The sequence below is a fragment of the Eriocheir sinensis genome, chromosome 57 (assembly GCF_024679095.1).
Source record: "Eriocheir sinensis breed Jianghai 21 chromosome 57, ASM2467909v1, whole genome shotgun sequence".
In the NCBI taxonomy this organism is placed as follows: Eukaryota; Metazoa; Arthropoda; class Malacostraca; order Decapoda; family Varunidae; genus Eriocheir; species Eriocheir sinensis.
The window spans coordinates 9,726,032-9,741,469 of record NC_066565.1 but is presented as its reverse complement, the minus strand read 5'-3'; the positions used below and the strand labels follow the sequence as shown (position 1 = coordinate 9,741,469).

Sequence of the window (15,438 nt, the reverse complement as noted above, 5' to 3'; positions counted from 1 at the left end):
CACTGCCTCAGTGACCTCCTCACACTTTATGTGGTGCCACATTTCACATAGTTCACAGCCTAGAGCCTTGTCTTCCTCACCAACCTTAACCTTACAGACTGGGCATGTGTCTGTTTGTTTATCTGCGTCGCTATCGTCTGCCCCTGTCAGCTGATCATCCCGCCCCCAGCCGCAAGGCTTGTTTTGCCAGATCCAACAGTATCCTTGGTTTTTGTGCCCGCCTGCTTACTAGACGGATTATTCTTGGAACGATTCATTCTTCTGGCAATATTACTATTGGAGAATTCCTTCACTTTTACAGAGCTGTCACGGGCACGTCCACCCTCGACCACGACCACGGACCCTAGGCCTCCGGTGTGTGGAGGAAAAGACAACAAGGAAAGAACGAGGACAACAACAACACACTCAGCCGCCGCAAAGGTTGGGGCCGCCTCATATGCAGGGCTGGACAGCAGCATGAGTGGCCAGGACAAGCAGGAGCAGACTGCTGCAGGGGGCAGGAGGGTCAGTGGTCACCAGATGAAGCAACTTGCTGCTGGCAACTCCAGCAACAAAGGAGAGAGGAAGTTTGTGTGTCTGGAGTGTGGAAAAGAATTAATCACAAGGGGAGGCCTCAGATATCACACCTTTACACACACTGGTGTGAAGAACTATGAATGTAAGGAATGTGGAAAAAAATTCATCCTGAAGAGTACCCTTGATACACACACCCTTACACACACTGGTGTGAAGAACTATGAATGTAAGGAATGTGGGAAACTATTCACCCTGAAGGGTCACCTTGATAGACACACCCTTACACACACTGGTGTGAAGAACTATGAATGTAAGGAATGTGGGAAACTATTCACCCTGAAGGGTCACCTTGATACACACACCCTTACACACACTGGTGTGAAGAACTATGAATGTAAGGAATGTGGGAAAAAATTCATCCGGAAGAGTACCCTTGATAGACACACTTACACACACTGGTGTGAAGAACTATGAATGTAAGGAATGTGGGAAACTATTCATCCAGAAGAGTACCCTTGATACACACACCCTTACACACACTGGTGTAAAAAGTCATGAGTGTGAAGAGTGCGGGAAGAGGTTCAGTGTGAAGCAGGCACTCAATGAACACGTCTTCAGGCACTATGGCCTTAGAGAGTTCAAGTGTGATGTTTGTGGAAAGCTCTTTAAGACAAAGAGAGACATTGCCAGGCACATGAAGATCCACTTCTGAAGTGTGTCTGCCTACAGTAGTTATAGTGACCAAGGTAGGGAAGGGGATGGGAGGAAGAGAGAGGAAGGCAAGGCTGCAGTAGGGAAGGGAAGAAAAGGCAAGGAAGGGAATCGAAGGCCAAGGAAGGAAAAGGGAAGGGAAGGCAGAGCAAGGAAGGAAAAGGGAAGGGAAGGGAAAGCTAGTCTGAGAAAGGGAAGGGAAGGAGAGGGAGGGTAATGTGGTGTGGCTGGGTATGGTGTGGTGTTATGCGGATGGGTATGGTATAGTGTGGTGTGTGGTGCGGATGTGGTATGGTATGGTGTAGTGTGGTGTGTGGTGCGGCTGGGTATGGTGTGGTGTGTGGTATGGCTGGGTATGGTGTGGTATGTGGTGCAGCTGGGTATGGTATGGTGTGGTGTGGTGTGTGGTGTGGCTGGGTATGGTGTGTGGTGCAGCTGGGTACGGTGTGGTGTGGTGTGGCTGGGTGTGGTGTGGCTGGGTATGGTGTGGTGTGGTGTGTGGTGTGGTTGGGTATGGCTGGGTATGGTGTGGTGTGGTGTGGCTGGGTATGGTGTGGTGTGGTGTGGCAGGATTTGACTCGGCGACTTTTTACCTCGCTGTTGGTGGTGTTTGCAGAAGGACAAGCAGGACCCGGACGGTGACATCATTATGAGGGTCATTCCACCGTTACGGTCGTTTCATTCGGAAGTAACTTATTGGTGTACTCTTACCTGTATCTCTAGAAGTTATGCGGTTAGCTTGATATGATTTTTACCAAGATAGTACTAATGGCTAAAGAGGTTAATGAGACTATCCGGAACATTCTGTGTTTATTGTTGTTCTTGTTATTTATTGTTGAAGAGGACGTTACGGCCGTTTCACAAATGCAACCCGCAGTTTGACTTAGTGTTGTACATATGCAAAACTCTGTGAGAATACAAAGAAATTTCCAAATATTTTATATGCATGTTATAGATGAAGCTTTAAGTTATGCAAATATGTATAGGTTTTGTCAATTACCATTTCAGTTTTTCATACAAAAAATAAAGAACGCCGTTACGGTCGTTTCGAAAATTTTGTTACGGTCGTTTCACTGCAATTTCCCTTAAGAAATAAAGCAAAAATAATGGCAATAATTAAGTACCAGGACATTATGGCTTTTTGGACCACTATATATATATATATATATATATACATATATATATATATATATATATATATATATATATATATATAGATATATATATATATATATATATATATATATATATATATATATATATATATATATATATATATAGATATAGATATAGATAGATAGATAGATAGATACATAGATAGATAGATAGATAGATAGATAGATAGACAGGAAATATTATTTATTGGATAGTGACAGGAAATGACACATTTGGAAAAATGTAGGTATCCCTGCGAATACTTGGCACTGGGAGATTCCTTACAATCATGTCGTCTTGAATAGTGTCACGATCTCCATATTTTGGGAACACAAATGTGAGGTCCCCTGCAACATTCTTGCCTGACAACTTCAAACAATTTATATTGACTAACATCTCACCATCAACTAGTTCTTTTCCCTCTACAACTTCTGCAAAGTGTAAAACTGGTCTCTTTCCAACATATTTTACTAGCACACGGATCCTATCATTCTTTCACAAACAGAAGTGATGTCATGAAGATCGTCACATTTTTCAAGTTTTGCATCTGTGACAGAAACATCTTCGACATCAGACTCAACTGCTGATGCCCAGTTTGATGCAACATCCTCTTCACTGGAAAACTCACGGCTAGTGGTAGAGCTACTAATGTGTTCATCATCAGAATCGAGATGTTGTGGTTCCAGATTACAATTAGTGAAAGCAGTGTCATCGTGGGTGTTATGGTATAGTGCCACTCGATAGTGTCCAAGAGTCTTAACACTTCTACACTGTTGTATTGAGTGTGCTGCTCTACATCCTTTCCAAATTTTCTCATAGCCTGCTTTTTCACTTTCAATTTCATTCTTGGAGACGTACAGTACAGTTGTTTTGTTTGATATCTCAGTAGCAATTTTGTACAGGTCCAATGCTGAGCGAACAGTAGCACGGCCCTGCAGCACTCTACGGTACACATTCCACTTGATTAGTGCACCAATACCATCATGAGCGCCTTTCCCATGATAGCTTTCAAAAAAGTTCCACTCTGCAGTAGCCTCATGGATCTGATCATAGAAGGTGAGAGCAGTTATGGAGTACCTATTCTTAAAATGGGCTGCTGCTCCATCTGTCCAAAGAGAAATGTGCTTGATGGGAACAGAGTTAGCCTTCAGGTCATCAATTATTTTACTGTTGAACACCTGTGCCTCAAGGCTTGAATGTGCCATGGTGTCTGAAACTAAGGCATAAGCCTTGGTATGTTGTTCTTCATCTTGTACATAGTGGACAACTGAGGTGTATATAGTCACGGAATCTCCTGTGCTTTTTTTTTAATTTTATTTTTTTATTTTTTTATTTTTTTTACGTTGTTGCCTATTACGCCGGTAGGCATCTTCCCGGTGGGGCCTGATGGTCGGCCCAAGGCTTCTTCCAGGTGGGGCCTGATGGTCGGCCCAGCCCGTTCTGGCGCAGGCGAGTGTTTATAGTGGCGCCATCTTGCATTGGCTCATGCTGCCCCCCGGAACTCGTTCTTGATTCGCTTGGACGGCTTCCTCTAGAGTCCGGGTTGATGGGTGGTCTTCAGGACAGCATGTGGGTAGTTTTAAGCCACTCGGCGGTGACTGAAAAATCCGAGTGGTAGCGTGAGGATTCGAACCCGCGTCGTCCATCACGCGGCGAATGTGGGTCCAGTATGCTACCAGTTCGCCACTGCCTACCTTGGCTTGGGATCGAGTGGGCTGCCACTACTTCATTTTGGTGTTTAATGGTATAATTCTCAGCAAAGTCTGTTTGAATAATGATGTGCCCTACTGTTAGGTTCTCTTTCTGTTCCAGGAATGCATTGTTTTGTGTCTTCATGTTGTTCCGTAACGGAAAAAATGAAACGACCGTAACGTAATTACAGAAAAATTTAGATATCCAGAGAGAAAAGGCCAATGGTGCATAGGTACCCCCCAACTAAATCTACATTGGATATGAAGTTATATTAAGCTGCTCCAAAAAATCACTGACCTATAAAAACAAACATCAAATTTTCGTTACGGTCGTTTCAATCAACATTGTTTTATATAATTAATTATTACTGAGTACTGAATTGCTTAGAATTACCAACTACATCCTAACCTAATACAGCACTGACCATACTTCTAACATACATCGAGGTCGTAATCAACAGCCTTTCATTTAATGTAAAAATGGGAAAATAAAATTATGGTTTTTTGGTAAAAAAAAAAATTTCACTATTTTCTTCAACTTCAAAAGCCTCATACAAAAAATTGGCTTGATATTTTTTCGTTTTCTCTTCGAATTTGGAAACTACAGGTTTTCAGCTTTAATTTGATGTATTACAAACCTAGTTTAGACCATTTTTCAATTATGGCCCTCAGGATGACATTAGCGTGGAATGACCCATGAGGCTTGAGTACGGTCTCCTGAACTCCTCGTCCCTGGAGCTGATTGGTGAGTTGGCGACCCATTTTTCTTTGTTCGCATGTCTCTCTGTCTCTATCTCTGGTTGTGGCTTTTAATTGATGGGTCTGTCTATGTCTGTCTCTCATTTTCTCTCTCTGTCTCTCTGGTTGTTTTATTCGCTTCTCATTTTCTCTCTGTCTGTCTGTCTGGGTCTCTCTATGTCTTTGTCTGTCTCTGTTTTTCTCTCATGTTTTATTCGCTTCTCATTTTCTCTCTGTCTGTCTGTCTGGGTCTCTCTATGTCTTTGTCTGTCTCTGTTTTTCTCTCATGTTTTATTCGCTTCTCAAATTCTCTCTGTCTGTCTGTCTGGGTCTCTCTATGTCTTTGTCTGTCTCTGTTTTTCTCTCTGTCTCTCTGGATTTCTGTAGCTTATTGTAATGTTTTTTTTTCTGCTTCTCTTATTTTCTGTGTCTGTCTATGTCTTTGTCTGTCTCTGTTTGTGTCTGTCTCTCTCTGGATTTCTGTAGCTTTTAGTGCTAATGGTTGTTTTATCTACTTCTCATTTTCTCTGTGTCTGTCTATGTCTTTGTCTGTCTCTGTTTGTGTCTCTGTGTCTGTCTTTGTCTGTCTCTGTCTCTCTCTGGATTTCTGTAGCTTTTAGTGCTAATGGTTGTTTTATCTACTTCTCATTTTCTCTGTGTCTGTCTCTTTGGTAGTATTGCTTTCCTTCTCTTTCTCTACTTATCCCTGTTTCATTTTCCTCCGTTCTCATTTTTTGTTCTCTTTCTGTTCTTATGTCTTATTTTTTCACCGTTTTCCTTTCATTCTTTTCCTTTTTCATTTCTCTCTTCCTCTCCTTGTCTTAGTTTTCCCTTTTCATTTCTTCTTCTTCCTTTTGCTGTCTCATTTTCTCTGTGTCTGGCTCTCTGGATTTCTGTAGCTTTTATTTATTTATTTATTTTTACAACAAAGGAGACGGCTCAAGGGCAACAAAAAGTGCATAGAAAAAAAAGGCCCGCTACTCACCGCTGCCACAATAGACGAAAGTAAAGAGTGGCCAAGAGAGAGGTCAATTTGTGGTGGAGAGGTGTCTTGATAATGGCTGTTTTATGTCTACTTCTCATTTGGTCTCTGTCTGTCTCTGTCTCTGGGTTTCTGTAGCTTGTAGTGATAGTTCTCTCTCTCTCTCTCTCTCTTCTGGAAAAACAAATTGAGTAGGTAACCTGGTGCGCACTTTCTCCGCAGAGCAACCCATCACCGACCCGTACGCTCTCAACAGCGCGGAGACGGTGGTGAGCATAGCCAAGGGGTGCGAGGAGGAGGTGTGCAAAGTGGACATGCAGACCGAGGTGGCGTTCCTGGATGGGTGAGTCCGAGGGAGATGGGAGGAGAATGTGCGTTAAGATGCGATTGGTTCAGCTGCGTCAAAGTTCTCAAGCTCTGTTCAAGTCTTCCATCCTCAAACTTCACTTGTAATCTTGTCTTAACCTCACTTTCCAGCATTAACAGTTCACTCTGAGGGGGATGGAATGCTAATGTGTGATCAGTTAAGCTGCATCAAAGTCTCAAGCTCTGTTCAAGTCTTCCATCCTCAAACTTCATTTGTAACTCTTCTCTTAACCTCACTTTCCAGCAATAACAGTTCGCTGTGAGGGGGATGGGATGCGAGTGTGTGTTAAGATGCGATTAGTTAAGCTGCGTCAAAGTTCTCAAGTTCTTTTCAAGTCCTCAAACTTCACTTGTAATCTTGTCTTAACCTCACTTTCCAGCAATAACAGTTCGGTCATCATAGGCAAGATCAACCGGCTTGAGGTGACAGCAAGCAACAAGGGGGAACACGTGTACCTCCCCAGCCTAATGGTGAGCCTGGCGCCGCCCCTCGTGGTCTTCCAGCCTCCTCACCAGTGCATCTTCCACTCCTCCGAGCTTGTGTATAACTTGACCAACCCTCTGAAGAGCAGTGCTGAGGTGAGTGAGGGAAGGGAAGGGAAGGGAAGGGAGAGGAAAGGAAGGGAAGGCTGAGAAAGGGAGGGGAAGAGAAGGGAAGGTCAAGGGAGGGATGGGAAGGTCAAGGAAGGGAAGGTCAAGGAAGGGAAGGGAAGGGAAGAGAAAGAAAGGGAAGAGAGGAGAAGGGAAGGGAAGGTCAAGGAAGGAAAGGGAACCGAAGGGAAGGAAAGGGAAAGGATGGGGAAGGGAAGGGAGAGGAATCAGAATCAGAAACTTTATTTCCATTTTATACAATGGTTATTCTTTACAGGCTTAAAACTATTGATCATAGTATATAGAGTGGTCTCCCCCCCCCCAGGCGGGGACTCCGAGGCAGGGTGAAGGTGCGCCATTTTGAAATTTGGGAAAAGATGTCTACATAGTTTGTCTATTTTTGATCTGTTGTCTGTCTGGAAAGCTGGATTTTCTTATAGCCTTCTCAAACTAATGCTTCCTCTACATAGTTTGTCTATTTTTGATCTGTTGTCTGTCTGGAAAGCTGGATTTTCTTATAGCCTTCTCAAACTAATGCTTCCTCTACATAGTTTGTCTATTTTTGATCTGTTGCTCTGTCTGGAAAGCTGGATTACCTCACGTCATTAGAATGCAATTGATACCTTTTCTTGGCCTTTGGAAAGAGTTGATGTGAGGGGAAGTGTTGAGGATGCCCGCCTACAGTCCTTGCTAAGCAGTTTCTGTGTCTTTCAGAGCGTGTGAAGCAGTTTGCCAACCTGGTCCTGGCCCTCATGATGCTGTTCGCCAGGTACAATCACTGGATGGTGGCCGACAAGTTTGAGAGACTCGCCCCCTCACTGGTAATTATGCCCCGTTGTCATTTTTCCTTCTCTCTGTTCAGGGGCAGGACCTAGTGTTTTTTATGCCTTTTTTGTTTTATTGCCCTTGAACTCTAAAAGATAAAACTACATAACCTCCCCTAACTTAACCTCACCTAGCCTTACCTAACATCTCCTAACTTAACCTATCCTCCCTTACCCTAGCCAAGAAGTCACCCGCTGCAGCCGCCGAAGGGAAGGACGGAGGAACAGCCGCCAACTCCATCGCTGGCGGCTCCACGTCTACTCTCGTCTCCTCCTCCTCCGCCTCCTCTCTCAACATGGACGGTCGAAAAAGGATGTTTAGTGTGGAGGTGTTTGATTGGGGTATGTGGGTTGGTGTTTATAATTTCATTTGTGTGTGTGTGTGTGTGTGTGTGCGTGCTACCCTTCCCTCCCTCCCTCGCCCCAATGTTTGTCTCTAGGTGTTTGTAGGCGATAAGATGACCTTTCAACACACCTTCTTTCTTTCCTTTATTCTTTCCCTCTTTACAACGTTATTGTAAGTATACGTAACCTTAAACTAATGAAATACAAGTTACGTGAACCCTACCCTCGAGATATGTTATTTTGATCTCTGTACGTATAGGCAAGATTACGTCTCTTAAACTAACGATATATAAGTTATGTCAACCTTAACCTGCGAGGTGTTTGTATAAGTAACCTCAATTCACTGGCATGTTTGTATAAGTAACCTCAATTCACTGGTATGTTTGTATAAGTAACCTCAATTCACTGGTATGTTTGTATAAGTAACCTCAATTCACTGGTATGTTTGTATAAGTAACCTCAATTCACTGGTATGTTTGTATAAGTAACCTCAATTCATTTCATATGTTGTATGTTACTGTGATCTCTATGTATAGTGAAGATTACATCCTTTAAACTAGCAAAATATAAGGTACACCAACCTTACCTTTGAGATGTTTGTATGAGTAACCTCAATTAACTCGTATGTCGTATGTTACTTTGACCTGTACGTATAGAGAAGATTATGTCATTTAAACTACCAAAATATAAGTTACGCCAACCTTACCTACGAGATGTTTGTATAAGTAACCTCATTTCATATGTTACCTTGATCTGTATGTATAGGGAAGATTACGTCATTTAAACTGATGGAATATAATTTGTCAACCTTACCTACGAGATGATTGTATAAGTAACTTCAATTCACACTTTGATCTCTGTACGTCGAGGCAAGGTTACGTCAGCCCAGCACTCACTGTTTGCTTATTTCTCGTCTTTACGTAGACGTAACATTACGATCCTTGTATTGTTGTAGGACTTGTGTTGTGGAGAGGAAGTATTGCTGTAGGACTTGTGTTGTGGAGAGGAAGTATTGCTATAGGACTTGTGTTGTGGAGAGGAAGTATTGCTATACGACTTGTGTTGTGGAGAGGAAGTATTGCTATAGGACTTGTGTTGTGGAGAGGAAGTATTGCTGTAGGACTTGTGTTGCGGAGAGGAAGTATTGCTATAGGACTTGTGTTGTGGAGAGGAAGTATTGCTGTAGGACTTGTGTTGTGGAGAGGAAGTATTGCTATAGGACTTGTGTTGTGGAGAGGAAGTATTGCTGTAGGACTTGTGTTGTGGAGAGGAAGTATTGCTATAGGACTTGTGTTGTGGAGAGGAAGTATTGCTATAGGACTTGTGTTGTGGAGAGGAAGTATTAGTGTAGGACTTGTGTTGTAGAGAGGAAGTATTGCTGTAGGACTTGTGTTGCAGAGAGGAAGTATTAGTGTAGGACTTGTGTTGTGGAGAGGAAGTATTAGTGTAGGACTTGTGTTGTGGAGAGGAAGTATTGCTGTAGGACTTGTGTTGCAGAGAGGAAGTATTGCTGTAGGACTTGTGTTGTAGAGAGGAAGTATTGCTGTAGGACTTGTGTTGTGGAGAGGAAGTATTGCTGTAGGACTTGTGTTGTGGAGAGGAAGTATTGCTGTAGGACTTGTGTTGTGGAGAGGAAGTATTGCTGTAGGACTTGTGTTGTGGAGAGGAAGTATTGCTGTAGGACTTGTGTTGCAGAGAGGAAGTATTGCTGTAGGACTTGTGTTGTGGACAGACAAACAACGTAATATAATCTTATAAGGGAAGTAAGAGTGTTATAAAAATTGCAACAGTTTGTCAGAAAGGCCTATTTTTAACCCCTTGACTGTGGATTTCCTACAAGAAGACATCAAAAAGATATAGGAGTGGAACAAAAAGTGGCTGCTACAATGCAATGAGGAAAAATGTAAAGTCCTGCACCTTGGGAGGGGATATCCAGCACACCAATACCACATGGGAAACACTCCACTATCCACCACAGAGGCAGAGAAAGACCTGGGAGTGTATGTTACCAGGCTACCAGTGAAGGGATATCCAGCACACCAATACCACATGGGAAACACTCCACTATCCACCACAGAGGCAGAGAAAGACCTGGGAGTGTATTTTACCAGGCTACCAGTGAAGGGATATCCAACACACCAATACCACATGGGAAACACTCCACTATCCACCACAGAGGCAGAGAAAGACCTGGGAGTGTATGTTACCAGGCTACCAGTGAAGGGATATCCAGCACACCAATACCACATGGGTAACACTCCACTATCCACCACAGAGGCAGAGAAAGACCTGGGAGTGTATGTTACCAGGCTACCAGTGAAGGGATATCCAGCACACCAATACCACATGGGAAACACTCCACTATCCACCACAGAGGCAGAGAAAGACCTGGGAGTGTATGTTACCAGGCTACCAGTGAAGGGATATCCAGCACACCAATACCACATGGGAAACACTCCACTATCCACCACAGAGGCAGAGAAAGACCTGGGAGTGTATGTTACCAGGCAACCAGTGAAGGAATATCCAGCACACCAATACCACATGGGAAACACTCCACTGTCCACCACAGAGGCAGAGAAAGACCTGGGAGTGCATGTTACCAGGCTACCAGTGAAGGGATATCCAGCACACCAATACCACATGGGAAACACTTCACTATCCACCACTGAGGCAGAGAAAGACCTGGGAGTGTATGTTACCAGGCTACCACTGAAGGGATATCCAGCACACCAATACCACATGGGAAACACTCCACTATCCACCACAGAGGCAGGGAAAGACCTGGGAGTGTATGTTACCAGACTACCACTGAAGGGATATCCAGCACACCAATACCACATGGGAAACATGCCAATATCCACCACAGAGGCAGAGAAAGACCTGGAAGTGTATTTTACCAGGCTACCAGTGAAGGTATATCCAGCACACCAATACCACATGGGAAACACTCCACTATCCACCACAGAGGCAGAGAAAGACCTGGGAGTGTATGTTACCAGGCTACCACTGAAGGGATATCCAGCACACCAATACCACATGGGAAACACTCCACTATCCACCACAGAGGCAGAGAAAGACCTGGGAGTGTATGTTACCAGGCTACCACTGAAGGGATATCCAGCACACCAATACCACATGGGAAACACGCTAATATCCACCACAGAGGCAGAGAAAGACCTGGGAGTGTATGTTACCAGGCTACCAGTGAAGGGATATCCAGCACACCAATACCACATGGGTAACACTCCACTATCCACCACAGAGGCAGAGAAAGACCTGGGAGTGTATGTTACCAGGCTACCAGTGAAGGGATATCCAGCACACCAATACCACATGGGAAACACTCCACTATCCACCACAGAGGCAGATAAAGACCTGGGAGTGTATGTTACCAGGCTACCAGTGAAGGGATATCTAGCACACCAATACCACATGGGAAACACTCCACTATCCACCACAGAGGCAGAGAAAGACCTTGGAGTGTATGTTACCAGGCTACCAGTGAAGGGATATCCAGCACACTAATACCACATGGGAAACACTCAACTATCCACCACAGAGGCAGAGAAAGGCCTGGGAGTATATGTTACCAGGCTACCAGTGAAGGGATATCCAGCACACCGATACCACATGGGAAACACTTCACTATCCACCACAAAGGCAGAGAAAGACCTTGGAGTGTATGTTACCAGGCTACCAGTGAAGGGATATCCAGCACACCAATACCACATAGGAAACACTCCACTATCCACCATAGAGGCAGAGAAAGGCCTGGGAGTGTATGTTACCAGGCTACCGGTGAAGGGATATCCAGCACACCAATACCACATGGGAAACACTCCACTATCCACCATAGAGGCAGAGAAAGGCCTGGGGGTGTATGTTATCAGGCTACCAGTGAAGGGATATCCAGCACACCAATACCACATGGGAAACACTCCACTATCCACCACAGAGGCAGAGAAAGGCCTGGGAGTGTATGTTACCAGGCTACCAGTGAAGGGATATCCAGCACACCAATACCACATGGGAAACACTCCACTATCCACCACAGAGGCAGAGAAAGGCCTGGGGGTGTATGGGAAACACTCCACTATCCACCACAGAGGCAGAGAAAGGCCTGGGAGTATAATTATGTTGCCAGGCTACCAGTGAAGGCAAAATCCGTGCCAATTGCAGCGGACGGGTTAAGAAATATATATACATATAGCATTTTTTTTTTTTCTTACATGTGGCCTACAGCGCCGGTAGGCTAATCCATATGAGCCTGATGGTCGGCCCTAGCCCGTCATGGCGCAGGCAATTGTTTATAGTGGTGCCATTATTATTATTGGCTCATGCTGCCCCCCGGAGCTCATTCTTGATTCCACTTGTGCTGCAGAGCTTCTTCTAGAGTCTGGGTTGATAGGTGGTCTTCAGGACAGCATGTGGGTAGTCTTAGGCCACTCGGCGGTGACTGAAAAATCCCAGGTGGTTAGCGGCGGATTCGAACCATCATGGACAACGCACCGAATGCGAGGCTGGCACGCTAACCACTCAGCCACCGCCTCCCCTGAATGCATGCCTACATTTTTTTTATGGTAAAGGAAACAGCTGAGGGCAGTAAATGAAGCAGGAGTCACATCACGGCAGCCACTATAAATAAAATTCACCTGTTCCGCTAATGGGCTGGGGCCGTCCAAGAGGGCCTACTGGTGCTACAGGCAGTGGCGCCACCAGGGGGTGGCCTGGGGTGGCCGCGGCCACCCCTGCAAATCTGCTGGCCACCCCACTGGCCAGTCACAAATATCTATTGCCAGTTTTATTTTACAGTGTTGCCAGCGCTTGAAAAAAAATTCAAGATCTTTAAAAATTAACCCTAACCTTTGAAAGCTTGAAAGAAAAAGTCTAAATCCCCAAAATCTTGAAAAATCTACACCGACTGTATAAAAGTCGTATAAAATGTGTGAGAGAGAGAGAGAGCACGATCGAGAAAGGAAGGTCCAGCGGCGAGCTCACTTCTCAGGCGTACGTGACGTCACGATCGTGGCGCGCTGCTCAAATTTATCACGCGTTCGGCTTCAGCTCTGGGCTACGCTCGCCCCATGGCTCGCCCGTGATGCGCTCGTCAGTCGCTGTTGAGGCCACCTCCGTTAAATATATATTTTATGAATGAAGAAAAAAAACAGGAATATAGAAGGGAGTTGAAGACACGTGGACTGACCAAGCCGAAGCCGAGGCCAGCGAGCGGGAAGAGAGCACTGAGAGGCGGGGTAGGCGTGGGTGACGTCACGCTGCCGGGGATTCCCCTCTCTTCGCTGGACCTTCCTTTATTGGCCTTGAGAGAGAGAGAGAGGTGGCGCTGGATCAGCTGACGGCCTGACGCGTACAATACACGTGGTAATGTAACATCACATCAGTTCAGCAAACACCGTCTGTGCTTATGACTTTTTAATTCTGGTGTGCCACCCCAAGATTTTAAGTGGCCTCCCCATGGCCACCCCTATGAAATTTTTCTGCAGGCGCCACTGGCTACAGGCAGACAGGGGATAGACAGGAAGCTGATGAGAAAATAGAATTCCCAAACCAATTCTGGTGTGTGTCTGTATGCATGTGTGTGTGTGTGTGTGTGTGTGTGTGTGGACTAGAACAAACAAACAAAAACATAGACCAATAGTTACATTAGGAAGACATACTCAAAAAGGAAAAAACTTATTCATGGAAACCAACAAGGAAAGGTTAGATACTGAGGAAGGGAGGAAGAACAAAGGGGTGGAATAAGATAACATGTGCTTGTGTGCTTAGAACTGAGTGTTGGAAGATCAAGACAGGAAGGAAGGGCATGATTGCAGGCTGCTGGAAAATACAATACAATACATTACGATAGATTACAGTATGGAAAGTATGTACCTACCTCTAATAGTACATACTGAGGATGATATGTAGCTACTTCTTCCATCCTCACAATTAATACAGGAAGGAAGGGCATGATTGCAGGCTGCTGGAAAGTACAAAAAGATACATTGCAATAGATTACAATATGGGATAATAGTGTAGCTACTTCTAATAGTATATACAGAGGATGATATGTAGCTACTTCTTCCATCCTCACAATTAATACAGGAAGGAAAGGCATGATTGCAGGCTGCTGGAAAGTACAAAAAGATACATTGCAATAGATTACATCATGGAATAATAGTGTGTAGCTATACTAATACAGAGGATAATATGTAGCTACTTCTTCCATCCTCACAACGAAGGCAGCATTTCCAGACAGTAAGTAACAGCATAATCGCAAACCTCTGGAAGATACAAAGTGACACAAAGTGAAAACATAATTGGAAGCTGCTGCTGGAAATTACGAAAAGGACATTACGAGATGAAACACAACAGACTAGCGTGCCTCCTCCTTCCTCTGAATTATGGCAAAATCTCTTGGACAGGAACTGAAAAGAAAATGACAAACTGCTGGAAAAATACAAAGAACTACTGGGAAAGAAATGGACGCAAGGTGATAGATTATGTTATGAAATGGGGAAATAATACGTGAACTAACTGTCCCTTCCCCTGAATAGAGACACATAAGCTAATGCCAAAAAAATAAAGACACTAGACCAGTGGCTCCCAAACTTTTCACATGATGCCCCCTATTGATTTATAAGAAATCCTCACGCCCCCCATCATTTGTTACTCCTTCGTGTGTGTGTGTGTGTGTGTGTGTGTGTTTATTTCTTGCAAAACTGCAATTTTTGGCAGATGGAATCACGCCCTCTCTTTACCTAGCTCACGCCCCCAAGGAGGCATGCCCCCCAGATTGGGAACCACTGCACCAGACGATAGATTGTCACGAAATAGGGCAATAATATGTGGGGTCATCAGTGCAGGTGTAGGGTCATCAGAGCAGGTGTAGGGTTGGCAGGATAGGTGTGGGACCATCAAGGATTATTGTCAGGACAGGTGTGGGGCTCTCAGGGCAGGTGTGGGGTCATTAGAGCAGGTGTAGGGTTGGCAGGATAGGTGTGGGACCATCAAAGATTACTGTCAGGACAGGTGGGGGGCTGTCATGGCAGGTGTACGTGGGACTGTCAGGGCAGGTGTGGGACTGTGGGAGTAAGTGCATGTGGAATCCTCAGGGCAGGTGTGGGGCCGTCATGGCAGGTGTGGGACTGTCAGGGCAGGTGTGGGAGTGTCGGAGTAAGTGCATATGGAATCGTCAGGGCAGGTGTGGGGTTGTCGATCAGGGCAAGTGTGGGATTGTCAGGGCAGGTGTGGGACTGTCAGGGCAGGTGTGAGGTTGTCAGGGCAGGTGCGCAATTGTCATGGCAGGTGTGGGACTGTCAGGGCAGGTGTTGGGCCGTCATGGCAGGTGTGGGACTGTCAGGGCAGGTGTTGGGCTGTCATGGCAGGTGTGGGACTGTCCGGGCAGGTGTTGGGCCGTCATGGCAGGTGTGGGACTGTCAGGGCAGGTGTTGGGCCGTCATGGCAAGTGTGGGACTGTCAGGGAAGGTGTGGGGCTGTCATGGCAAGTGTGGGACTG

At 45.1% G+C, this 15,438-nt stretch overlaps 2 protein-coding genes and 1 long non-coding RNA gene across 59 annotated transcripts in view; 1 reads left to right on the top strand and 2 right to left on the bottom strand.

The window, feature by feature from the left end:
* Nucleotides 1-11,997, bottom strand: part of LOC126984853 (uncharacterized) — a 129,588-nt gene extending 117,591 nt beyond the window's left edge. For 5 of the 14 annotated variants that reach the window (XM_050839060.1, XM_050839062.1, XM_050839063.1 and 2 more), the window contains exons 1-2: nt 11,199-11,997; nt 10,506-11,000 (exon numbers count right to left, since the gene is read on the bottom strand). In XM_050839060.1, the coding sequence (XP_050695017.1) occupies nt 10,506-11,000; nt 11,199-11,356 (653 nt within the window). In that variant the 5' untranslated portion in view covers nt 11,357-11,997. Of the gene's footprint in view, nt 1-8,253; nt 10,407-10,505; nt 11,001-11,099 lie in introns of those variants that run through there. The other 9 variants (XM_050839066.1, XM_050839065.1, XM_050839064.1 and 6 more) reach the window with 9 other exon arrangements.
* LOC126984858 (uncharacterized) overlaps nt 1-15,438 on the top strand; it is a 197,801-nt gene that overhangs the window by 49,538 nt on the left and 132,825 nt on the right. For 6 of the 44 annotated variants that reach the window (XM_050839108.1, XM_050839106.1, XM_050839105.1 and 3 more), the window contains exon 2: nt 6,016-6,136. The exons of 14 other annotated variants lie outside the window; for them this stretch is intronic. In XM_050839108.1, the coding sequence (XP_050695065.1) occupies nt 6,016-6,136 (121 nt within the window). Of the gene's footprint in view, nt 1-963; nt 1,263-6,015; nt 6,137-6,539; nt 6,739-7,464; nt 7,572-7,754; nt 8,625-15,438 lie in introns of those variants that run through there. 24 more of the 44 variants (XM_050839099.1, XM_050839102.1, XM_050839096.1 and 21 more) reach the window with 14 other exon arrangements.
* On the bottom strand, nt 12,239-14,290 carry LOC126984867 (uncharacterized). The gene is made up of 2 exons (XR_007738084.1): nt 13,816-14,290; nt 12,239-12,378 (listed from the first exon to the last, which is right to left on the bottom strand). It is a non-coding gene; the product is annotated as an uncharacterized LOC126984867 (long non-coding RNA).